Source organism: Phyllosticta citribraziliensis (genome assembly GCF_038025025.1).
Source record: "Phyllosticta citribraziliensis strain CPC 17464 chromosome Unknown J3D65scaffold_3, whole genome shotgun sequence".
Lineage (NCBI taxonomy): Eukaryota > Fungi > Ascomycota > Dothideomycetes > Botryosphaeriales > Phyllostictaceae > Phyllosticta > Phyllosticta citribraziliensis.
The window spans coordinates 1,289,419-1,312,926 of NW_027117340.1; the positions used below are offsets into that span (position 1 = coordinate 1,289,419).

At 55.5% G+C, this 23,508-nt stretch overlaps 11 protein-coding genes across 11 annotated transcripts; 6 read left to right on the forward strand and 5 right to left on the reverse strand.

The window, feature by feature from the left end:
- Positions 1-1,822: 1,822 nt before the first annotated feature.
- Positions 1,823-2,651, reverse strand: J3D65DRAFT_258852 (uncharacterized protein). Its single transcript, XM_066794852.1, has one exon. It carries the CDS (start codon positions 2,551-2,553, stop codon positions 1,999-2,001), a length of 555 nt encoding a protein of 184 aa, XP_066657789.1. The 5' UTR covers positions 2,554-2,651; the 3' UTR covers positions 1,823-1,998.
- Positions 2,652-2,750: 99 nt separating this feature from the next.
- Positions 2,751-4,202, forward strand: J3D65DRAFT_549391 (uncharacterized protein; the record flags this gene model as incomplete). Its single annotated transcript, XM_066796952.1, has 2 exons — positions 2,751-3,158; positions 3,255-4,202. 2 exons carry the CDS (start codon positions 2,751-2,753, stop codon positions 4,200-4,202), a joined length of 1,356 nt encoding a protein of 451 aa, XP_066657790.1.
- Positions 4,203-4,514: 312 nt separating this feature from the next.
- On the reverse strand, positions 4,515-6,008 carry J3D65DRAFT_258820 (uncharacterized protein). Its single transcript, XM_066794851.1, has one exon. It carries the CDS (start codon positions 5,686-5,688, stop codon positions 4,828-4,830), a length of 861 nt encoding a protein of 286 aa, XP_066657791.1. The 5' UTR covers positions 5,689-6,008; the 3' UTR covers positions 4,515-4,827.
- J3D65DRAFT_258876 (uncharacterized protein) lies at positions 5,799-7,000 on the forward strand. Its single transcript, XM_066794853.1, has 2 exons — positions 5,799-5,908; positions 5,958-7,000. Coding segments are annotated over exons 1-2 (612 nt in total). The 5' UTR covers positions 5,799-5,907; the 3' UTR covers positions 6,569-7,000.
- A 2,169-nt stretch (positions 7,001-9,169) lies between these two features.
- J3D65DRAFT_616745 (uncharacterized protein) lies at positions 9,170-10,299 on the forward strand. Its single transcript, XM_066799476.1, has one exon. It carries the CDS (start codon positions 9,319-9,321, stop codon positions 9,970-9,972), a length of 654 nt encoding a protein of 217 aa, XP_066657793.1. The 5' UTR covers positions 9,170-9,318; the 3' UTR covers positions 9,973-10,299.
- An 88-nt stretch (positions 10,300-10,387) lies between these two features.
- On the reverse strand, positions 10,388-11,428 carry J3D65DRAFT_644691 (G/U mismatch-specific DNA glycosylase; the record flags this gene model as incomplete). The annotated part of the gene is made up of 2 exons (XM_066802166.1): positions 10,388-11,239; positions 11,282-11,428. The coding sequence occupies 2 exons, from the start codon at positions 11,426-11,428 to the stop codon at positions 10,388-10,390; spliced, it is 999 nt and encodes a 332-aa protein (XP_066657794.1).
- Positions 11,429-13,707: 2,279 nt separating this feature from the next.
- On the forward strand, positions 13,708-15,546 carry J3D65DRAFT_665608 (uncharacterized protein; the record flags this gene model as incomplete). The annotated part of the gene is made up of 1 exon (XM_066802852.1): positions 13,708-15,546. The coding sequence occupies one exon, from the start codon at positions 13,708-13,710 to the stop codon at positions 15,544-15,546; it is 1,839 nt and encodes a 612-aa protein (XP_066657795.1).
- Positions 15,547-16,140: 594 nt separating this feature from the next.
- Positions 16,141-18,040, forward strand: J3D65DRAFT_691933 (kinase-like domain-containing protein). Its single transcript, XM_066803928.1, has one exon. The coding sequence runs from the start codon at positions 16,189-16,191 to the stop codon at positions 17,641-17,643; it is 1,455 nt and encodes a 484-aa protein (XP_066657796.1). The 5' UTR covers positions 16,141-16,188; the 3' UTR covers positions 17,644-18,040.
- Positions 18,041-18,056: 16 nt separating this feature from the next.
- J3D65DRAFT_616752 (CybS-domain-containing protein) lies at positions 18,057-19,321 on the reverse strand. The gene is made up of 3 exons (XM_066799477.1): positions 18,906-19,321; positions 18,739-18,858; positions 18,057-18,688 (listed from the first exon to the last, which is right to left on the reverse strand). The coding sequence occupies exons 1-3, from the start codon at positions 19,202-19,204 to the stop codon at positions 18,517-18,519; spliced, it is 591 nt and encodes a 196-aa protein (XP_066657797.1). The 5' UTR covers positions 19,205-19,321; the 3' UTR covers positions 18,057-18,516.
- Positions 19,322-19,467: 146 nt separating this feature from the next.
- J3D65DRAFT_548490 (Metalloenzyme, LuxS/M16 peptidase-like protein) lies at positions 19,468-21,113 on the forward strand (the record flags this gene model as incomplete). Its single annotated transcript, XM_066796912.1, has 5 exons — positions 19,468-19,620; positions 19,675-19,800; positions 19,853-19,930; positions 19,978-20,669; positions 20,723-21,113. 5 exons carry the CDS (start codon positions 19,468-19,470, stop codon positions 21,111-21,113), a joined length of 1,440 nt encoding a protein of 479 aa, XP_066657798.1.
- Positions 21,114-21,922: 809 nt separating this feature from the next.
- J3D65DRAFT_665612 (mitochondrial ATPase inhibitor, IATP-domain-containing protein) lies at positions 21,923-22,431 on the reverse strand (the record flags this gene model as incomplete). The annotated part of the gene is made up of 4 exons (XM_066802853.1): positions 21,923-21,962; positions 22,045-22,110; positions 22,177-22,242; positions 22,307-22,431. The coding sequence occupies 4 exons, from the start codon at positions 22,429-22,431 to the stop codon at positions 21,923-21,925; spliced, it is 297 nt and encodes a 98-aa protein (XP_066657799.1).
- Between the last annotated feature and the right edge of the window lie 1,077 nt (positions 22,432-23,508).

The window sequence follows — 23,508 nt, forward strand, 5'->3', positions numbered from 1 at the left end:
GCGGCTGTCTAGGCATAAAAAAAAACCACGTGCAGCGAGCGACTTTAGGTTGTTTTTTTGCTGAATGCTGGCATCAACCATCCATCGCAGGCGTGGTGGTGGCGGGCGGCGGGACGGCGGACGGAGCCCCCCCTCGACGGAACGGGAAGGCGGGCGGGATGGGCCGCCGCCGCGGCCGCGACGCCACTGCCTGGACTGCTGCCAATGCCGCCGTCGCGTGCCTGGATCATGGAACTTCCATGGTGGGATCCTTTTTTTTTTCTTCTTCTTCTTTTTCCCATTTCTATTTTAGTTTTCGTTTTCGCTTTCTGCTTTGGGGGTTTTTTTTTCGTGTGGAATACGCCGACTGACTGACCGACTGACCGACTGACCGACTGATCTACCTGGCTGACTGATGTTGTTCCTTTCTGATGCTGCTTCTGTTAAATCATCGATGATTGAACCTGGATTCTATACGGGACTCGTCTTGGCTCAGCTTACAGCGCACGGCACGCTCATCGCCAGATGATGGACATTGGTAATCGCGTCGCCACTCGAGTACGTTGTTGGCATGGATGAGCAGCATCAGGATCACGACTCGGTTCAGCAAGGCAGGGGCAGCAAAGTGACGGGTACCTACGTAGGTACATGTTCTCTACACTGCCGACGTGCAAGCATCAAGCTACTCCTAGAAGAGGTACGAGGAGGAATGTGTGGCGGTTAATGGCTGGATGACGAGCGGCTGGTGCTGGCTGGATTGGAGTGGCTCGGACGGACGGAAGCCCTTCCCTCTTTGTGGGTTACCTGACTTAGTAAGGCAAAGGCGGGCGGTGGTGCGCTGGCTGGTTGGTTCAGGTTGGGCGCTGCAAGGCTGAGACCTACGTCGTTGTACATGCATGTATGTCTCGGTTTTGACTGAGGGGAGTGAGCTCGAGGATGAGGAAGGCTGGAGACACACAAAGGATCGAGGGCGGGCGGGCGGGCGGAGAGGCTGCTGCTGCTGCTGCTGAGCAGACAAGCAAGCAAGCAAGAAAAGGATGGAACGTCGAATGCGATTCGTTGAGTGTCATCGTTTCGGTGTTTCTTTTGCTCCCTTAAATTTTGGTCGAGACTATTGGTGTCGGATTTTGGATGGGTCTACACAAGGAAAAATACGGAATGGCGAGGTTCAGCCGTCAGAATGGCGCGGGTCGGCCGGGTGGATAGACGGCCGACGGCCATGAGCCCAGCTCAGCGCGCGGCGGCGGGCGCGGCAGACGGACGACGCGAGGCGACGCAGGAGCCGTTGATCAACCAACGACCCCCCCTCTTCTCCTCCGTAGAGGGAGATCTACGCACGAAAGAGGGACCACGGGGCGATCAACCCAATCAATCAATCATTTTTCCTTCGACGTCCGGTTGCTACTTTTGCTCGGGCGGCCACTACTCGTCCTATAATTTGGTGCCCCTGTACCATGGAAGTATGGGCGGCGGCATGCCCGAGCAACAGCCATGGGATTACCGATTGTTATTTTTCTTCTCATTTTCAATCGCCACCAGGCAGGCAGGGAACAAAACAGACACATTCCTTTGGCTAAAGATGCACGCACAATTACAATCCTTGAGCGACCCGAGGCGGCTGTTGCTGCATGCAAAGCGGCGGCGGCGGCGGCGGCGGGTTGGGCCATGGCTGCACAGGGGCATACAGGCAGACAAGTAGAGACCCGCGAGCTTGGATTTGGGACAGTTGCAATTTTTCCCTGGCGCCCGCAGAGTGGGGAGCGTGGTGGATGACGGAGATAAGGACCATGACAGGTGCAGCAGAGGGGAGAGGGAGCTGCTGATATTGTATGTAGACGTGTGCCTGATGACGAAGGTCGAGGCAGACGGGAGACGGGAGACGGCAACGGGAGTGAAACAGGCAGCGGCTAGTCAGGGAGTCAGGGAGAGTGAGGGAGGGAGTGCTACGGTACCTAGGGCCGGGCCCGGCGCGGGAGAGGCCGCGGGCGGCTTCGGGCCATGTTGCCACTACACTGCCTACTACGCTCGTCTGTCTCTCAGTACATGTAGGAGTTGAAGTTGCACGGGATGCGCATCAGACGGGCAGTTCTGCACGGCAAGGAGCATGCCCATGGAGGGCGTGGTGGAGGGTGGCAGAGGTGTTGGTGTGCGATCGAACCACCGAGCGAGCGAGCGAGCATGCGCCTGTCGTGTAGGCGAGAAAAGTGGCCTGATGTGGGAGACAAGTCCATGTCCCATCGTCGCCATCCATGCGACGGAGAGTTGGCCTCCCTTGGCCGGGCGCCTCTTCCACCACGGCACTCTGCTCAGCTTCGAACAACAAGTCGAGTCGCTACATACAACGACTGTGATAATCTGCATCCACGCTCCAAGTCCCACTAGTCCACCACCGTCCTTCCTGGTCAAAAAGGGAGAGGGGCAACCCAGTCCCAACCCACTCCAACCCACTCCACTCCCAGTCCCAGTCCAAAACCACGGATCCCACCTCGCATCTCCCATACGCGCACCACCGTCCCAAAATTTCACCATCCGCGCTCGAATGCACTTCACCTTTGACCCCCGGAACCATACCATCCCTCCTCACCTCTACAACTGAAAGCTGTCCCCGCCGTCTGCCGTCACCTCAGCTCTCACCACCTGCCTCCAACTGTGCCAACTTTGGTCCGGATTACCTAAGCCCTCACGTCGCACAGCCCGGGCCCTTTGATTCATTGCCTCCACGCTGAGCTCGACTCGACTCGACGACACTTCACCAAACCCCGACCACAGCCATGGCCCTCCACTGGAACTCGTTCCTCCCCGAGGACGCTCTCAGCTCACAAAACGACCGCTGGGACCTCCCCTCGAGGACCAGCTCTCAACCAAACCAGCCTGCCGCCACCTCGACTGCCCCCGCCACCTCTCACTCTCACTCTCACGCCTCCGCCCCGGCTACTGCTCAAGCCCCCGACTTTTCCCAATTCGACAATGCCGCCCAGGAGACGTACTTTTCCGACGCCTTCTACAACGACCCTAACAACTACTTCCTCAGCGACCTCGAGGTCCTCGAGCCGCTCGGCAACGTCACCCTCGCCGGCTCCACATCCGACTCTTCGCCCGAAAACTACAACGATGTGACCCAAGTGGACCTAACCGACCCCTCTCGCATGGCTCGCTTTGAGCCTGCCCGCTCCTCGACCGTCTCCAACCCTCCCATGACGTCGACGGCGCCTTCCGCCTTGTCTGCGAGACAGCAAAGACCGGGCGTACCCACGGCTTCCCTTGTCGACATTCAGCAAACTTATGCCAAGGCCTTTCCCTCTGACCCTCGCTCGCAGGCCTATGTCGAGGATCTGACCTACTCGCAGCCGTCGAGGCAGTCTTCGACCCAAGTCGTCAACACCTTGGAGACGGTCGAAGAGATTCAGGAGACGGATCTCACCACCAAGCGCAACCGCGGCGGCATCAACAACAATGCCGACGCCATCTCCGCCTGCTGGACCTCCCCGCTTTGCCCCAATCACAAAAAGGAGGGCACCCCACCCAATCCCTCCACTTGCAACGGTGGCTGCGCGCCTTTCCTGTTCGCCGACGAAGCGCCGCTCTTCGATCCGAACAATGCCAATATGCTGGGTGCCGAGCCGCTGCCATCGAAAGAATCGCCCGAGGGCGTTGTGGAGATCCAGTCGAGACCAAAGCTGAAGCGTAGCGAGAGCGACTCCAACCGTGAAGCTCCTTCAGGACGCGTCTTCAGCAAGAGCGGATCTGCTGCAACCGATCCCGAGCCGCAACAGCAGCCGCATCTGAAGAATGAGAGCAGTCCAGACTCGCACTCGCCCGAGGACACGACCAACATCCAGCCCACCACCGAAGGGGACAACAAGAACAAGGGCCGCCGCCGTTTGCCTCACAACCAGGTCGAACGCAAGTACCGTGAGTCTCTCAACACGCAGCTGGAATCGCTGCGGCGAGTTGTGCCCGCACTACAGCAATCATCGCGCGGATGCGACGGTGGCGACATTGAGGACCTGCCGACTCCCAGCAAGCCCAGCAAGGCCGTGGTCCTAGCCAGCGCGACAGCTTACATCAAGCAAATGGAAAAGGACAAGAAGCAGCTGGCCGACGAGAACCAGCTGCTGCGCAGCCGCATCAAGGCCTTGCAGGCGCTGGTCAAGTGCGAAGACTGCAGCCTCATGCAGTACGTCATGGATCTCAAGTTGCACAACGGTGCGCCGGGCGGCTAGCTGCCAGCGCACTGTCGAACCAGAAAGAAAGGGTTTTGATGATGAGACGGCCGCACTGAGTATCCTGATTTTTCTTCGTGTTGAGCATGCATTGCTTAAGTCTTTCGAATCTTTTTCATCGCGAGCCGCTCCCTCGTTGGGACTGGAGGCGTTTTCTCTTTTTCTTCTCCTTCCAACACACGAATACGCTCAGAGCCCACCACCCGAACACGCCACTCTACTCAACAAACACCGACGACGAGATTTCTCCTACCGTACACAAACTTGACTATACGTCAGCAGCATCATTACTCCCAACATCATCATTACGAGCGGGACAGGTGTCGGATTATACCTATTGTCCGACCGTTTGCCTGTTGCTCAGTCACCTCGACGCATTCGCTGCCCATTATTTTCCTGGCTTCCTTCCTTTCGTCTCTCTCCTCTCATATCAAGGCGTTTCGGGCAAGGGCCACATCATCAACATCATCAACATCACCATAAGGGGGCAAAGCAAGAGCGCGCTAGTAAGCTTTTCTTCTTTTTTCTCGTTCGTCTGTTCAGGCTGAACGCGCTGGTTGGGCAAGGGCGTTGCTGGGTCTGTTTGTTTCCTCTCGTCCGTGTTTTCTTCGCACCTTTTCCAATTTTATTTCGCTTTTTCGACGGCTTTCCTTGAGTCTCGACTGGTGGGATTCCGTGGTTGCTCGGTTTCGGAGCGGGCGGGGTTGCGCGGGTTCGGTCGATCGGTCGGGGAGTTTTGATGAGACGTGCTGTCTGTCTGTTTGATGGCCGTCTGGTGTGTGTGTGTGCGCGTTGATTGATCTGCTGCGTCTGCGTAGAGGTAAAGGCATCGGGATCGGGATCGGGAGCGACGAGAATCGTTCGCAAGGAAAATTCGAAGGAGTCGTTGGTTGCGTGAGGGTCGAATCGTTTCTGGTACCTGCACGTACGAGGTGATGGCATGGATGATGGGAGGAAAATGCTTTGCTCTGGCGGCGGACGAACGCAATGGATGTGGAAAAAGGGGTTTGATTGAAGGATGTGGAGAGGAGAATGACAATGGATGCCGTCGACTTACTGCACTTCGTTCCGTGGCTGGATGTGATCGCGCGGCCTGTTCTTGTCCTTCTGTCGTGCTTGTCCGACCGACATCGATGTGAAGCCGTCTCCGAACTGGCCTGGAGCCACACGCAGAGCCACCCGATGGATGATGCTGGCAGCGTCCAGCAATGCGCAAAGTTTCCAAGAGGCCGATCGCTCGCTCGCTCGTCCCAACCCCATCTCTTGTTCTGCTTCCTCCCTCTCTTACCCCGGGCTCCCAGACAGGTTTGTCCCGAGCCAGCGATGCCCGGGACCTCTCCTGACGGCGTCTTCCTTTGGTCTTCCCCATGCCTTGCAAGCTCTGCCCTTTCTTTCCCTGTTGTTCTTGTACTCCCCTTCGCCTCCTCCTCGACCCCCCTCTAGCGGCTGAGCCTGTGTCCGTTCCCGTGTCCATTTCCATGCCCATCTCCTCCCTCCCTTCTCCGCAGCACTCTTATTCGCAGCACTGTTGTTCGCACCGCTCTCCTCTTCCCTGCCAGTGCTGCCACAAGCCACCACAAAATTTTGTTTGTTTCGCACCACATGTACCGTACCCTGCGCTGCTTTGTCACCGTGTATGACGAATGGCTAAAGACGACGGGCTAGGCAGTCATGCGTGGACAGAGCCAGGAAGATCGGTCGGGGGAGCGAGCGGAAGCGCTGCGAAATGGACGAGATGGATTGTGGCTCATGGAGTGCGAGACGCTGCAGGCAGGAAACGGGGGGGAACGTGCGGCCCGGCGGTCGGACGGTCAACTGCACTGAATGGATGGATGGATGGATGGATGTATGTATGGCACTGGCTGGACGACCGCGGTGGATTCGACTGGCTGGGTGGTCAGTCAGCCCGGATCCAACAAGGAGAGTGTGCGGTCGCCTCGGGTCGGTTTGGTTTGGCTCGGTCGTGGTCAGGTTCAGGTGGATGTCGGGGTGTGGACTTACGGAGACGTGGAAGACAGCGTACCTGTGTGTCAGCACGTTGGCAAGACACGTTGTGGGTGGGTAGCTGTTCAGATCGAGACGAGGCTCATCGTCGCGAAGTTTTTCGACGATCGTTGAGGGGGGTGTTTCGCTTCGGGCCTGGCAAACTTCGTCAGTGGAAGAGGCGATATCAGGAGGCCGGCGGATTCGCGGATTCCCTGGTTAGTGCTCGAGCAGACTGTCTGGGAGACTATGGTCAGTGCGGGCTCTTGCGCTTTTGTTTGATCACTAGACATTGGGTCGCTTGGTCTGTCCCAGAGTCTTTTCGACGGCGTAGTCGGCCGCTTTCGCGTCGAATCCGATCTTGCTTCTCGATGAGCAGCTGACTGGTTTTGGTTGCCACATCTATGATAGCAGCGGAGTTGAAGCACTGTCTTGAAAATTCCCAGGGGACTTGTTTGCCTCAGCAGAGGCGGCGAGCGCGCCAATGTCGATGCGGCAAACGTCGCGGAGCTGGACTTTTCGGTTGAGAGTGACAAAATTCAGCATGCAATGGACTTCTGCTGTGTCGTCGAGCTTGTTGCGGGGCAGTATATAGATTTAGGACATGAATCGCTGCTCGTCAAAACCGTCGGTGTCGTCTTTGTCTCGTCTGGCATGCTAGGTGGCTTCTCTTCGTTGCGATGCTTGCTTTCACTTTCCTCTCCCGAGTTTTCACGAATGGCTTCAACTAGTGTTAATGGGAGAGTTACGAAGCGACTGCCTACCCGACCTGCTTCCGTAAGCCAAGGGATTGAGTGGACCCAGAGCTCTTAGATGGTCTGGTCCCGATGTTTCCTGGCGGAGTATGGCGCCAGATGGAAAATTGGGAGATGACGAAACGGAAGCCTTGGTTTAGAAACGATGACCGTTACCATGTGTCTCTAGTTGAGATCGGCGGATGTGATGTGGAGAATGGGGGACGGTGTGTGCATGGTCATGACCTCAACCGTCAACTCGATAGTCAACATGGATGCCTTGCAGCAGGACAGTTAGCGTGGAAGACGTGGGCCTGACAGTGAATTAGATGGACGAGAACGAGTACAACGGGTGGAAAGTGACAGAGGACTGAAGCAAGACAAGTGGTGTGGAAGTGTTGGCGTGTTGAGTAAACACCGAGACATCGCCAGGGATGTCTCTCGACACTGACGTGACAAAGTCGATGGACAAGACAATGGACTCTATGGCCACGAGCTACAGCAAGGCAAGGAATGATCGAAACTCACTCGTCTCCGGCTCCATCCAAGCCCAACCACAAACTCCTTCGTCTGCGGGCCCCTTGCCAACCACCACCAAACCTTCCGCCTACCAGCATCGTGCTGATGAATGACGGGAACGACGCCAAGTCTTTCAATTCGAGCAATCACTGGCAAAGGACCGAGTCATGTCCGCGTAAGACCCCCCAAAGCCCAGAGCAGTCGGAAACCAGCCGGAGAGCAGAGAGTCCGGGCACAGCAGAAGCTTTTATATCCCAGCCTCCGCAAGCGGTCCCAGCCACCCCTCCCCTTCTGCACATCAGCATCAGCAGCCATGCAAGAAGCCGGGCGACGGTCAAGGACGAAAAACAGGAAAACACGGCTCAAGAAAGCACCCACACCACCGGACGGTCCGGTCCGAGCAAACGACGACCTGACCCACGCGCGACTCCTGAGGTAGGTAGGCATGCCGTCCGACTGCCAGCCGCAGCGCAGCATCCTCCATCGTCATCACTCATCACCACCGGGGGCCGGCACCGGCAGGAAGACGGACGCAAGGTGGGAGCTGCAGGAGCAGTCAGTCGCTTGAGGTTTCCCTTGTCAGCCCTGCGGTAATTGGTGTGGGCGTGCAGACGACGCGCTAGCTGCTTCTGAGTCGCGGACGGCGCTGGTAGGTCGGCGATGCGAAGCTGTCGAGGGTGAGGTGCATAAAAAGGAAGTAGTGTCAACTGTCATGGTGGCAATCCTCGTCGCCATGTCGCCAGTCGGTGTCTCGAAGCGGAAAGGGATGGGCGTGGGCCATGATCGACGAAGATGTCGCTCGGTGGCACAGACGGTCGGATGGTTGTGGGACCACCACACCTCACGCGGCGAACACCATCCTCCTCCACCACCGCCAACCTACCAGCTTAGCCGGTGCCATCAAGGTTCAGCCTTCCAACTCATCGCTGGGCCAGCGCCGCATTTTGTTGCGGCCAAGGAAAGAAATTGTCGCCAAAGCCTCCTATCAGATGGCTCGAGTTGGAAAGCTTCCGTCAGGGCTGTCGATGCGCTCTGGGCAGGGATTCGGCTCGTCTCCACTTCGCCTCTCGACAGGCATGGCGGCCGACCGCTGCTGCGAGAGCTTCACGAAGCACTCAGCTGAGGTTCGTTTTGGAGCAGCGACAGCTACCGAAACGGTCGCCGGTGTGCGTCGTCTAAACCGCATTCGGCCCGCACAGTGGCCGTTGGACGTCGACAGGGGTTCGCGGCTGCTGCCGAGATGGTGGTGTGACATGCCGTGACCTCGCTCCCTTTCCGCGGAACGACTTATGCAGGGGTGAGCGAAACAATGGCAGAGGCTGCGGCGCGACTCGGGCAAGCGGACTCCACTGCTGTGCTGCCGTGAAATCCAAAGATGCGAGCTGGTCTTGATTCACGCCCGAATACTGAACCTTGAGCATCGGGCGTTGCGGGGTGTCGTGTCGTGATGCTATGGTCACTTGGGGGCGGAGGGCGCGGTGGCGTGTCAGTCGGGCGAGATGACGGTGCGCTGTGTTGGTCGACAGCTGAGGGGCGCGGGGGACTTGGAATGGCTGATGTTGGAGTTGAGGAGACCTGGAAGAAAGGAAGGGTCTAGAGCTACGTCATCCTCTCTCACGCCATGCACGGTGGACATGGCCGGGACATGGACCGACCGTTGTTCGAGACTACAGTGGAGTGCATGCGCGCGGGGCTCAAGGCTGAAGACTGCCCAGAGATATATTGAAGCCCATCCTTCCATCTCAGGAAATTATGGAGCACTCCATAAAGCCAACCACTGCCGAAACACCACCTCTTCTCCTTCACGGAAGACCTTCCAGAACCAATCACAGTTACCTTTTGGGGGACTTCGCCAACACCAAAGAATCACACCGTCCTCAATGGCCCGCATCCCCTCCCAAGGCCCTCTCCACAACACCCGCTCTCCCGCTGCGGTAGCCCAGGCCCTTCACAAACTCAAGCGGCTCCCTCTTTCTGTTCCCATCAACAAGTACACCCCGGAAAGCATCCAAGCCGCACAGCAGCGGCTGCGCAATCGACGCCGCGACGCCCTCGCTCCCGATTTTGACGTGCGCGAGACCGACAGCGCGTTCTACCTCGAAGGAGAGCTCCCAGGCATCGCCTCCACCTCTGCCATCCGCCTCCATTGGATAGACCGCCGCACATTGACCATCGAGGCCACCATTGAAAAGGTCGATCTCGAGGCGGAATGGGGACTGTTAAGGCCGATTCGTGGCACTTCGGTGCAATCCAGCAGCGATGGTGATGACATGGTGGTCGACAAGAGCCCCGAAGTTGAAGGAGTGGTCGAGGCCAATGCCATCGAGGACAAGCCGTCCAAGCCCGTCGTACGGGAATGGTTGGCCGAGCGAAGGTGCGGCCAGTACCAGAGGACCTTCACGTTTCCGACGGATGTGGATGCCGAGGCCATCAGGGCAAGATTGGGACAAGGCTTGTTGCGGGTCCTCGTGCCGAAAGTGGTGAGGACTGGGGTCGACGTGAGGAGGGTTTCAGTCGACGACTGTGAGGAGTAACCTTTGCGGACCTTTGGGCTGGCGCTCGGAGTTATCAGGACGCGGACTATACCTGGTGTCACCTTTCTTGCCGGCGTGCAAGGTTGGATTGGAGTTATCGGTTTTTGTGGGCTTTGTATGGTGTCTGGATTTCCAGCGCGTGTTTTGGTCTTGAATTGTACGATTGCACGACTAGGGTTGGGTTGTTGGATTCTGGCAGCATCATGATCAAACTTAGCAGAATGAATGGAACAACATGATATGGCTCAATATTCTGTTGCTACCATCAGTCTTTTGCGACTTATACAAAAACTGGCGAGAATCTTACAGGTTCAATCTTGGAAGGTGTGTGACGACAAGCGCCCGAGTCTGCTTCGCAGATCATCGTAACTTCGCTTGAAAGGATTCGTCAGTTCTCAAGTCCGATGACAGAAGGCTATCGAGCCTCGATGCTGGTTCCTTCCGAGCGTTCCGTTCGTCTTTTCTTGACCCATTCACCAAATGGCCTCCAGATCTCCTCCTTCTCAGCGGGTTTAGTCGAAGCCGATAGACCGCTAGTGCTTGATGCCACAAAGACACGAGCTCCTGTCCAGGCAGCATCATCCTGGCCATCTTCTTCCTCGGCGTCAGACTTTCCCATGTTCTCTTTCTCGTCTTGCCATCCGTATTTGAATTGCTCCTTCGTTGGGTTCTTTCCGTATCGCCACCTCCAAATTGCTTCCCAGATTCCTTTCCCAACAATACACACTGCTTCGGGTTTGTATTGTCGGATTTTGGCCTCCAGTATTGGCGTTCCAGCAGCCATTTCCGCTTTAGATAACTCGGCAGCATCTTTTGTTGGTCGCTCGACGATGTTGGTGTTGCCCATGGCATATAGGCGGGGCAAGTCTACGTCTTCTTCAGGGCGACAGCGTCGATCGGTGCAGCCAGAGGAATGCAGTAGCTTCCAGAACATATTGGATGGGTGCGCGTAGGCATGGCCTGCTGTGGCGGTCTTGATGCCCGGATTGGTGCCGACGAAGACGCAGATAAGGTTTGGCTCAAGGACATCCTTCAACGGCGACAAATGTGCGTATTTCGAAGGAGGCGCGTATTTGCTAGGTGTGCGGCGGCGCTTTGCAGACAGAGGAGTGCTGGATCCATCAGACTCGTTTTTGATGTCAGTCGATTCGGCGCGCTTCACACCTCGACGCGGTGAGGATTCCGCAGAGATCTTGGCTTCAGTATCATTGACGTAGCGAAACTTTTCAAGGCTGGCATTGAAAGTCGAAGGCGTTGTCTCAATCTGCTGTGGCTTGAGGTCTTTCGGCGCCCCCGGATGAATCGCTACCGAGGCGGATGGATGGTCATTGGCGTTGCCGTTTGTATGAATCGGAGACTCAGCTGGCTTGGTACGACTGCTCCTGGTCTGAACCATGTTGCTCGTTGTGTACTCTGACCGGCATCGTGAGCACGCAAAACCGGTGTTGAGGTTCATTGTGAAGCTGTGGCGGAACCTGCGTTGGGTGACGTAGCAGCCACCGCGCTAATCCCAGCCTCGCTTGACGCGCTGGACAGGAACCACCCATCGGCAGCCTTCCCCGCTTGTTCAACCACAAGCTCTACCACCTCATGTTTGGTCCAGGTTCTTTGGCGCCCCCGCCCCGATTAATCACTGCTTTGGAACCGTTCCGACGCCTACAACGGCACCGAGGCTACCAAGTTCAGTCTGTCCACGGTTTGAAACCGCAACGGGCACAACCAAATCCTGCTTCCACAGCAGCCTGACGAGACACTTGAATAGGAGTTTCTCCGCATGGCATATTCGCGAGGTCTGCGAGCTGAGATACGTTGAATTCATTGTCGAGGTAGCAAAAAAGCTTTCCTTCCTTGCGCTCTTCGTTCCTGGCATACGTCCAAATCAAGTTTGGAACTGGTCGAGATGTGGGCAGAGCAACATGGTCTTTGCAGAAACCCCTGGCGACACGAAGTCTTTGCTTGGCTCCTGTAGGACAAAATTCTGGTTTCAAAGTGAACCTAACCTCCATTCCCCTTGCATGTTGTTGCACCAGTATCGAGCAATAGGAAGGGGCCAACACCCGGCCCTTTCTACTTTCTCGAGTTGTCCCCATGACACCAATTGCCAGGCATAAAGGTTACTCGGACCCCACAGACTTTTCTACACAATTTCTGAGCCGTCCTCCAATTCACCATGCACTTTCACATCCTCACAGTCGCCTTGTTTTCCTGCATTTGGGCTTCCGAAGCCAGACCATCAAAGTGCAACAAACAATATGATCCGGCTGCTTGTGGCGCCTGCCACTATTGGAAAGACTGTTTGACCCGGAGTGGCGCATGGATTTATCCTTGGTAGGTCGCGAACAGCGAAGCAGAGATTGAAGTTAACAAGAAGACAAAAACAGCGCGGCCTGCGACTTTACCTCTTGGTGCAATTGCACCGCTCCCGCTGGCCTCTTGGGACCGGAGCCTGGCGCAGCTGTAGTCACAACGGCCATTCCCTCGGCACCGACGACATCCATCCCGAGGAATTCGACTGCAATTTTCAAGCACGTTTTGCCGAACTGAGTCGCCGGGACGGAATCAGTATCGAGAAACGCGGGGAGAACCATATGTTCGCAATCTCTGCCGTCTACTCTTTCACTCGTTTTTTCTGAAAGTTCCCAGGTTGCAGCATGGGCCCAGCCAGTCTAAGCAGCGAAGTAGAGAGAACTATCTATTTCTCCCGCAATGTCAGCTAGTAGTTCGACAGTTTGGTAACTTGGAAATACCCCTGAAAAGTTAGAAATATTTGACGCAAGTTGCGCGCTGCCTTCAATCCCATCGATACCAAATTCGCTGTGCTCTTCGCTTTTGATCTGATGCCTGTCGAGTTGGATACAACCAATCCGCCAGGAGCTTCGAAGAGCAGTGAGTGTAAATCTGTCACCGAACCCCGGTCTCCACACAACCAAAGCTGATTCGGACAAACCATGTGAAAGCCTGCAAAGCGTGGTTCCTGGCCCTCCCAACAAAGACCCTTGGTTACGCCGCAACCACAACCGAGCCCTGTTGAGATAGCATTTGGGTCACTGAACAGATACCCGTCTTAGCACGTCTCAACCCGACAACAAGACGCAGTCATTCTCTCAGGCAATTTGGTGCATGACCCCGACGTTTCAAACTGTTGATGCCGAGCCCATAATCACGTGTCAAATTTCATTATACCCTGGTCCAAATACGGAGCGTACCATGGTATTGTGTTGTCAAAGAATCTTTGGTTGGATTTTGTCTGATCCAAAGATGTATTCGCAAGGCCCACTGTGCTGTATAAAAGATTCCACTCTCCTTGGTCCCTTCACAGCTGCAACGTTTCACTGCTTAACAGATCATCAGAAAGTGCTTAAAAGCAAAATACTTGATTGCGACAACTGCTTGGATACTCACCGTACGAAACATACCCGATTCGGCCAATTCCCTTTCTGAAGAAATTTCAGACTCTGCTTTGGTCCTTCGAAGCAACATTCCCCCGAGGACTCGGCTGCTACCGTCTGCTTCAAATCAATGGACATTCGACAAATCCTAATGCCAAAGTTAAACAAAAAGCCTGGTCAGGCTCGGGTTGAGCAGTTATCTGGATTTCATCATTTCATACTGGAGAAATTCATCGATTATGAACTCGGGCATCTTAGAGCGCGGGGAGACAGTCCATTAACCGCCGCGTCAAATTTTCTTGAAAAAGTCGACAAATACGTCAAAGAAGTCTCTTCCAAGCTTTTTATGAGCACCAAATCCACACGATACCCCCACAACGTCCACGAGGGGTTCGAATTCGACCAGTTGAAGCCACGGGAACAAGTCAAAGAAAACCAGCAAGCCTACGCCAACATCCCTGAAAGATTCGAGTACTACCAGTCCGCGTCTGAGGAGGAACTCGATGGAGAAGAGGAGGACGATAGGCTCGAAAACAAGCGTCTCGCGCCCGATGAGAAACCTGAAGAGGGAGGGCAAGCCAGCTTTGACATTCCCAATGGATTCGGAAAGCAGCTCATGACCATGGAGAACCTCAAAGATGAGCAAGCCTTCTTTGACGTGCATGATGGGTTTGAAAACGCTCAACTCATGGCCGTGGGAAACTTCGATGAAGAAAAAACCTGCTTCGACATTTCTGAGGGTTTTGAAAATGACCAGCTCGGGGCCATGGGAAACTTGGAAGAAGCGCAAACCTTCTTTGAATTCCCCGAGGGGTTTGAAAACGCTCAACTCATACCTAAAAGGGAGCCTGAAGAAAAGAAGCAGAGTTTTGACGTTGAATCATCGCAATACTGGGGCTCGATCGATTACATTCCCCACGCAGGGGCGATTTCTCTGGTTCTTAGCCATGTCGACCCACGCGACAGTGTCAACTCGAAAGACTGCGAGGTCAGCACCTCCAGGGGTACATTCAACAAAGTCTTCATCGTCACGCTCCCTGAAGGTACCAAATACGTCTTGCGTGTTCCCCGGTTCGGTATTTCGGAATCATGGAACTCCGACGAAGAGACCGCTTTTCTCACTACGCTAAAGACGATGGAATACGTACGGGCTATGACAAGTCTCCCCATACCGCAAGTCATTGCATACGACCACACCCACGACAATGCGATCAAACATCCATACTCAATCCTCTCGTACTTTACTGGCCGCAGTGTCTACTGGGCGTGGAGCGACGCAACGGACCCCAATCTCGAGGCCACGCGGCAAAGGATCCTCCGCTCCTTGGCTCGTACGGTATCTGGTCTATCGAAGCTCTCCTTCGATTCTCACGGGTCACTCCAATTCGAAGGGGATGGCATTCTGAGCCCGCACATAGGCCCATCGAAGCGGGTCATCCGTCACACCTACGATCCAGACGTGGGTCTCATCCACGAGACCCAGACGCGAAGACCCTTCGACTCGCACAGGGCTTACCTCGAGCGGAGACTCGAGAAAGCGGAAGAATTGGGTATTTCGACCATTGCGAGCGTCCCAAACTCTGTCAAGCTGGGCGAGCTCAAGATTCTTCGGATGCTCCTGAAGTGCTTCCCCACCGGTGCAGCTCATCTCGACGCAGAGGGTAGGGAAAGGTTCAGCATCGTGCCTCCCGACTTCGACTGGCAAAATATCCTGGTCGACGACGATGGCAACGTCACCGCCCTGATTGATTGGGATGACATGCGCACCCAGCACGGATTGAAGGGTTGGGCCTCTTGTCCGCGATTCCTGAGGACCGACTGGATCTACGTTGGGATGCCTCCATGGGAGGAGGACATCAACATGTCGCCTCGGGACCTGCTCAAATACCGGAGGGACTACGCCAACTACATTGCCGAGGCTGTGAATAGCGAGGGCGACGCGTGCTTCACCATGAAGTCGGCTGTTTGGCAGGCCATTGAGCAGGCCTTGAAGCAATCGTGGGATAGGACTGCTATCCTGACCAAGATTTTGACCGCCGCCCAGCCCGAGATTCAACACCCGCAGGATTTCCTGTATGATGTTGGCCGCAATGGTTTGCGCCCTGACGACGAAGTGGAACTACAGATGCGGTTCCATGCCTATTTGGCTTGCTCTCCTGGAGCAGACACCGAGCACGACGTCTGAAAGGCGCTGGACCTTTCCTCTCCCGTTCTACCGAAATCCTCAAAGTCTCCAATGCTTGGAATTGATGAGTCGAAACTCGTAGAGTTTGGCTTTGGATTCCGAAAAGTTTGGTCTTGGGATGATTCGCACTTCCCTATGTTTGCTCAATTGCGCCTTTCTTGGTCAACTTGTATTCCTGCTTGTTTTGTAACCAATGTGTATATCCAAGAGTAATATCTACAGCTTGCAATCTAGCAAAAGACATGTAATATTTAATTACTATCGACACGCGTGAAACCCTTTTTTCAAAGTGGCGAAGACGTTGAAAATGGATGGCAGCTTTGCACCAGCCGCTATTATTGCTATTATTGGACGTATTATATGATTTGTGCATGACTGCGCTTGGGCTTCAGTTCATTCTATCGGTTTAGGCATGGTAGATGACTGTTTTCGCCGTCGCCGTCGCGCCTTCCTCCTCTCTTCAAAGTTTTCCCACCACAACACGATCGAAACTGACGCTCAATTCAACTTTCACGCTCTCGTCCTACCTCTACACTCTCATCTGGTACCCGTCGCACTTCACTTCTGAAGATACATCCATTTCGGAGGTATCGTCTCGTTTCCGAACTTTCTTCCATCAACCAAGCCAAGCTTCATACAACAATGGACCGTCTTCAAGGCCAGAACGACGCACAAAAGATCGTCTCTGCCGAAGAGAGAGACCAGAATCCTCGTGCATGCCCACTGCTTGATGAGCATGGATGTGAGAGGGTTATCAAGTCGATTTTGAACGTACCCGCCGACGACGTTATTGATGACATCTACTGGGGTCCCGTGATGCGGATCAGCAAATCGACAGTCGTTGAGCTTGTCAAGTCTCACATCGATCCGGCGAGCGCAATACCCGAACCAGAGTGCATGGTCGAGTGTATTGAGCAAGGCGCATGGAATAGGGCCTTTCTCGTCCGCATCAGCAGCGAAAAGTTCATTCTCCGAGTTCCCTCTCTAGGCGTCCGTGGCGTTTGGAACCGGCACAAGGCTCTTCAGCTGCGATCATCGGCTCTTTCCATGAGGTGGATCAGAAACAACACTCGGATACCTGTCCCGGAGGTCCTAGCTTACGACATTACCCACAAGAACGAGATCGGTCACCCGTTCACCCTGATGAGACACGTCTCTGGAACGCAGATTTGCGACGTGTGGGACGACGACGACGGATCAGACGCTGAGTTCGAAGCCAAGCGTCTCAGGATATTGGATTCCGTGGCCGAAACCGCAGCCCAGCTGCAAACAATCTCTTTTACCCACTCTGGCATGCTTCATTTTGACGACGAGAGCGCAACACGCCCTAGAGTCGGCTTGACATACCATCTGTGCGAGGATGGTGTAAAGGGAGACAACCGACTTGTCCATGAAACCTCTCTGACTGACCCGATAGCTTCGTCCCATGAAAACTTTTGCTTCCGATTGGAAACCTGGTGGGATCTCCAGACTGATGATGGATACGATCTCCCTGAAGACCCGGACGCTCTCGTTTTGCTCAAAGGCCAGCACGAAATCCTTCGTCTGCTAGTCGATTGCCTCCCTTTTGCAAGAGCCCAAGAAGGCCAAGCCGTACAAGAGACGTTTGTTCTTGCTCATCCTGATTTCGACTGGCAAAACATCATGGTTGACGACGAGGGAAACGTCACTGGCGTGATCGACTGGGATTGCACCCGCGCAGTTAGCCGCTTCCTAGGCTATGCAGCGCTTCCACTGTGGCTCGGCAAGGGCTACGTAGCGTGTCTGGTTCTGAGTGGAAGTGTCTGGTCGTCTCCAGAGCGCTTCCAGTATTACCGAGCCTTCTACGCGTCAGCCATGGCAAAGGCGATGCATGGCAAGGGTGATTGCGCATACACGCACAAGTCCATCTTGTTTCTCGCACTTGAAGATGCCCTTAAGTATCCAAACCGCACGCTCTGCTTCCTCCAAAAGATCGTGCACCTCGTGCTTCCAGGAACCGATGTCATGTACTTTCTCAAGCGCATTGGGACAGAAGGGCTTGTGGATCAGGACAAGGGTCTATTCCAAGAACTCTTTCGATGCGCACCTGGAGCTGACCCGCGATTCCCCATCTGAAGGAGAGGCTGATTCCGCCATTCAGTCTGGGAAACGAATGGAAATCTGCATTCTATTTCTCGACAACGACAACAAGGGCAGGGACAACAAGGATGGCAAATAGTCTGAGGACAAGGAGGGAAAGAACGGCAAGGACAAGAAGGACGTGAAAAAGATCACTTATGACGGACGCAACAGAGGAGCCACTTTAGACTGGTTGTCTCATCGAATCTCTCAAGCACCGCAGTGGCTTACTCGACTTCGGGGCTCCGCTGTGTTCGTTGGTAGACTATCAAAAGCATCAACTTGCACGTTGGAAAACCTCTGGGAGAAGGCTTTGAGAGGGCTAGCCGCTGGGTATCGTCAGCGAGAGAGCGTAAATGCCGATGAGGAACCAGTCTTGGAAGAAAGGCACATGTTGGCATTGGATTCTGATTTGGAGAATGCCGCGAGGATTGGTTTTCGATACACCATCCTCTTGTATTCGTAGAGAGATCTTCCAATCAAGGATGCAGTTTTGACAAGACTTTCTGGCGGTAGAATGCGTAGAATTGCGAGCGTGACATCTGTGACGCATCATCGGTGCCAATCATAACCCTAGTCCATATTCTCTGCTTGCAGGACTTGATCAACTCGGGGGACATGGTCGGTTTAGGAGCGCGTCGCCTTGATAAGGGATACTGTAGTTGTGAAAAGGCGGATATGCGGAAACAATAGTCCAAAATCTTAGGCTGAGATGGTTCTTGTCCTTGCTCTTCAGATGGGCACATATCAGGAGGGAAATCTGTTTGCGAATTGGAAATCAAATGTTCCCCTACCCGGGGAAGTCTGTACACAAATCCTATCAAATCATCTTTAAATGCAGCGCCAAAAACCCACCCAGTCTATATCAGCCTAAGCCTTTGCAGTCCAAACCCTCTTGATGGCCTCGGTAATACCAACGTCGTTGGACTCGAACTCGTAGAGGCCGTAGGCGACGAGAAGAGTGAATCCTCTCAGAACCCAGGTCAAAAATGCACGCACACCGGGAACGCGCTTGGTCGGAAAGTAGTCGACGATGCAAGCACTGTCATGGTCAGCTACCATTGTTTTCCGAGATATCTCCATACGCCTTACTCGAAGCCAATGTGGGAGTGAATGACAAGCAGACTGCAGAGAATCGCGTCGGAAATTGGATTCAGCGAGCCAGCAGCGAAGGGAGCGACGGTAAGAGGGATGAGAGCAGCCGAGACGAGTCTGGAGGTAGGTCAGCCATGTCGCGAACGGCTCAGCGAATATCGCACCTCTCAAAAGTCCAGTGATAGCTGCCGTGGGTGGGCGAGGGGTCTGGCACAGGCGCGGGGTCGTTGGTAGTACCCTCGACCTTTTGGGGCAGAGGAGGGAGGATGGCGCGGCTGGCAGTGGCGTGGAAGGGCCTCAGCGAAGGCAGAGCACTGCGAACAAATGCACTCTGGACTGGCCTCTGGACGAGCGGCTTGGATGTTCTGAAAGCGGCGGCAGCAGCAGAGGCCTTGGTGGAGACGATGCGCTGGGTGGGGAGGGCGGTGCAGGCCCGCAGGGTAGGACGGAAGATGGACGCCATTGTGCCTCTCTGGTGGGTTGGACTGGACTGGACTGGGCTGAGAAGTGGTGGGCGAGGGAGAAAGGTCGCGGTGATGGTCGACTGCGTTGCCGAGGGTAGCGGGACGAGCGATGATCCAAGACGAAGGCTTACTCAGAGGCTCGCCATTGGCCGGCCGCGACCTAGAGCCGTAAAATCGAACATCGCAGCAGAGCTACACCACACACTCTGCCACCAACCTCCGACCACCCGCATCTCTCCCATTCTCCCCACAACTCGTCGCCATGGCTTCCCGGCGGTTGGCGTTCAACCTTCACCAGGCGATGCGCAGCCGCGCCGCCATCAACAGCGTCAGGTCGCCGGTTACCAGAGGCCTGGCCACTCCGGTCAGCCACGGAGCAAAGACTGAGACGACGACCCTGACCAACGGCTTCACGGTATGCCGCGCCCTCGCCGAATCCGAGAGCAGCAATTGACGTGATTGATGGCAGATTGCGACGGAGCACTCGCCCTGGGCCCAGACTTCGACCGTTGGTGTCTGGATCGACGCTGGCAGCCGCGCCGAGACCGACAAGACCAATGGCACTGCGCACTTCCTCGAGCACCTTGCCTTCAAGGTAGGAAACCCGCTCAGGATTGGTTCAGGATGATACTGAAGGCAGGCGACAGGGCACTCAAAAGCGCACCCAGCAGCAGCTGGAGCTTGAGATCGAGAACATGGGCGGCCACCTCAACGCATACACTGCGGTATGTTGCTCAAGAAAATCTTTACTGCTGGCTCTAACATCAGCCAGCGTGAGAGCACCGTCTACTACGCAAAGTCTTTCAACTCGGACGTCCCCAACACCGTCGACATTCTCGCCGACATTCTCCAAAACTCCAAGCTTGAGAAGTCTGCCATTGAGCGCGAGCGCGATGTCATCATCCGCGAGGGCGAGGAGGTTGACAAGCAGATTGAGGAGGTCGTTTTCGACCACCTGCACGCCACCGCTTACCAGGGCCAGCCCCTCGGCCGCACGATCCTTGGACCCCGCGAGAACATCCTGAGCATCCAGCGCGAGGATCTTGAGAGCTACATCAAGACCAACTACACCGCTGACCGCATGGTTCTGGTTGGTGCTGGTGGTGTTCCCCACGCCCAGCTCGTCGAGCTCGCTGAGAAGCACTTTGCCAACCTTCCCCCCGAGACTCCCGCTGCCTACCGTTCGACCGCTGTTGCCCAGAAGCAAAAGCCCGACTTCATTGGCTCCGAGGTCAGGATCCGTGACGACACCATGTCCACTGCCCACATCGCCATCGCCGCCGAGGGTGTGAGCTGGAAGGACCCCGACTACTTCACTGCCCTCGTTGCCCAAGCCATCGTTGGAAACTGGGACCGCGCCATGGGCAGCTCCCCCTACCTCGGCAGCAAGCTCAGCACCTTTGTCCACAACAACAACCTGGCCAACAGCTTCATGAGCTTCTCCACCAGCTACAGCGACACTGGGTAAGATATGACATTTTTCGGCATATTGAAAAATGCGGACTAACATATCGCAGTCTCTGGGGTATCTTCCTCGTCTCCGACGCCGCCACCCGCCTCGACGACCTTGTCCACTTCACTCTCCGCGAATGGTCCCGCCTGTCGCTCAACGTCACCGAGGCTGAGACGGAGCGCGCCAAGGCCCAGCTCAAGGCCTCGATTCTCCTCTCGCTCGACGGCACCACCACCACTGCCGAGGACATTGGCCGCCAAATCATCACAACCGGCCGTCGCCTGACGCCCGAGGAGGTTGAGCGCGTCATCAGCCAGATTTCGGAGAAGGACGTCATGGAGTTCGCCCAGAACAAGCTGTGGGACCGCGACATTGCCATCAGCGCCGTTGGCAGGATCGAGGGTCTGCTCGACTACGCCCGCATCAGGGGCGACATGACCAGGATGCTGTCGTAAGCAGGTGTTAGAATAGAAGAGCGGAATCTAGTCGTGGGTTTGGTTTCTTGAGCGCGGTGTACTCCTATTATTGCGTGGATATAGAGAAGGTCATAGTGTACACTTAGCCCTTAGTTTCCTTGCTGTAAAAATTCCCTTGATGCTGCTTGATGGAACCCTGCACGATTCCGAGTTATCCCGAGACTGACCCGAAGACAGTGGCAGCTCGGACGGGTTGGAGGAGGGAGGGGCCAAAAAGTACGGAGTCCTGGGACAGCATAGGAGAAGTTGGCTAGGTTGCTTGGATGGCTGAAGCTCGAATACCCGTCACAAGGGCGCCAAGTGCTCTTCTCCCGCACTGCCTCAAATCATCTGTGCGCTCAAAGCTGACGTCTTGTGTTGCTAAGAAAAGCTGGGTGTAGTCAATAAATGTGCAGAGGACACTGTACAACTAAGATCTGCGAACCGCTCCAAGCAGGACATGGACTTGAGGTTCGAAATGTCCTTCCGCGGCGCACCCAGCAAATCCAATCCAGTCGGACCTGTGTCTTGCGCGCCCCACATTCAAGGGACACTTGTTTTAATCACCGATCCTCGCGGGCCCAGCTCTTTGTTTTCCGCGGGACGCCTGGGCGAAAATGGACGGCTCAACCGCGACACAGGAGGGCAAGCAGCTTCAGTCTCGCGAGAGAGGAACTGGCAGAAGTTTGTGACCAACAAATGATATTCAATGCATTGACGTCATATCTCTTGTAGCTAGGATGAACCCCTCAAAGATTCCTCGACTTCGTTGTGGAGAGTGGAGTGCGGAGTGATGCCGCACGAAAAACTTAGTTCTGCTCGCCGCCTTGGCTCTTGGTGAGCTCCTCACTGCGCAAACAATGTGTCAGCTCAATTGTTCCGTGGGGACGCGAGGAGACGCGCGAAAGAAGGCGTGGGGAGGGACACGTACATGTGCTTGTCCAGCTCGTCGAGGTGCTTCCTCTGGCTGGCAATCTTCTCCTTGAGCTCCAGCAGCCTGGCACGTGTTGTTAGCTGCGATTGCCCCTGTGTGGTGCCTCTGTATGTGGTGTTTGAGACTTACTTCCTCTTCTCTTCCTGGCGGATGTAGAGCTCCTCATTCGCGGCCTCGCGCTTGGTGAAAGCATCGCTGGGACAGTTGTTAGCTTTGAGCCCATGATTCTGCAGCCATTGAGGTCTTTTTGACAACTTACCCAGCCTTCTCGCCGCCGGATCTGGGGGCGCCCGCGTCGCCAGCAGCCATGGCACGGACGGTTGTGGAGAAGGGACGGGCAGCCACAGGGGCCCTGATGGCGCGAGTGACGGAGGTGCGGAACATTGTGAAAGTCGAAAGGCGGTAGTGGTCAGCTTGTTAGGCGCAGAAGGTGATGATGATGGGCTTGGTGTTGGTAGTGGAGTTAAGTAGGCTCGGCAGCTCCAGTCGCCCCGGAGCTGCCGCTTCCTGGCCAATGGCGTCACCGTGGGCCGGAGTCGGCAATCACGTGCGTCAGGCTGGTTACCTCAGCCGGCAGGTCTCTCTGGGGATCTATCTGGAGATAACTATGGGGACGGGGAGAATACGGTCGACGGACGGCTGGTATTCGGCTTACACATCTGGGGACGGCTGGGGTCTCACAGCATGGCAGTACTTGGTCACCACGGCATGGACTATTGGACATGCCAGGTCGTTTGGCAGATCGACGTGCCTATATTGAGCAACAACGAAGCCCCATGAAGGCTCGGGGGCCATTTTCAGGAACAGACGCCAAGTTGGCTTGCGGCAGCCCAACGAGTGTCGAAATTGGCAATGGAGATCGGCCCTACGTGTGAGGTGAGGTGGTTCCGTTAGGAGGGTTAAGATAGGTTCCGGTTGTTGGCAAGCAAGGCACGTGATGGGCATTCCCCTGAGACGGGACCTCTCAGCACCGGCAGCATGGACGGTTCGGTTGGGGAGAGGGGAAGGAGAGGGAGCGAGAGTGTTGCTCGTGGCGTGTGCCTGCATGCTAAGCTTAGGTTTTGGCTCTGGAACAGCCCAAAGTCTAAAGGCCGAGTCTCATGGGCTCGGGCGACGGCAGAAGGTCAGTGAGGTACCGTAAGGTAGCAGAGGTGCGTGGAGGGTGACGATGCTGGGCAGCGGGAGGGTGCGGCTCTCGACAGTTGAGTTTGGCCAACGCTGCAATGGGCGGGAGACAGGTAAAGACAGAGGCCCCATCGCGCCCTCCAGCTCCATTGCATCGCATCAGACTCCATCTCTCTCGTCGGTGGTTGCACTTGCTGGCCTGCTCTGCTGCTCGCCCTTGGGTTGGAAGGCGGTGTAATACGTCGCTCGCTTATTAAGACCCCTACCACCTCATCTTTGACTTCCACTCGAGCCCGACCGTCTGCCAACGTCAACAAACACCCCTCGCCCAACTCC

Bases quoted from the DNA above. Each gene is read 5' to 3' on its own strand.
- J3D65DRAFT_616752 (XM_066799477.1), bottom strand. From the start codon at position 19,204: ATGGCGTCCATCTTCCGTCCTACCCTGCGGGCCTGCACCGCCCTCCCC. The intron at 18,859-18,905 runs GTGCGATATTCG...ACCTACCTCCAG, and splicing joins TATCACTGGACTTTTGAGAG to ACTCGTCTCGGCTGCTCTCA. The intron at 18,689-18,738 runs GTAAGGCGTATG...TGACCATGACAG, and splicing joins CACTCCCACATTGGCTTCGA to TGCTTGCATCGTCGACTACT.
- J3D65DRAFT_258852 (XM_066794852.1), bottom strand. From the start codon at position 2,553: ATGGTATGGTTCCGGGGGTCAAAGGTGAAGTGCATTCGAGCGCGGATG.
- J3D65DRAFT_258820 (XM_066794851.1), bottom strand. From the start codon at position 5,688: ATGGGCATGGAAATGGACACGGGAACGGACACAGGCTCAGCCGCTAGA.
- J3D65DRAFT_616745 (XM_066799476.1), top strand. From the start codon at position 9,319: ATGGCCCGCATCCCCTCCCAAGGCCCTCTCCACAACACCCGCTCTCCC.
- J3D65DRAFT_691933 (XM_066803928.1), top strand. From the start codon at position 16,189: ATGGACCGTCTTCAAGGCCAGAACGACGCACAAAAGATCGTCTCTGCC.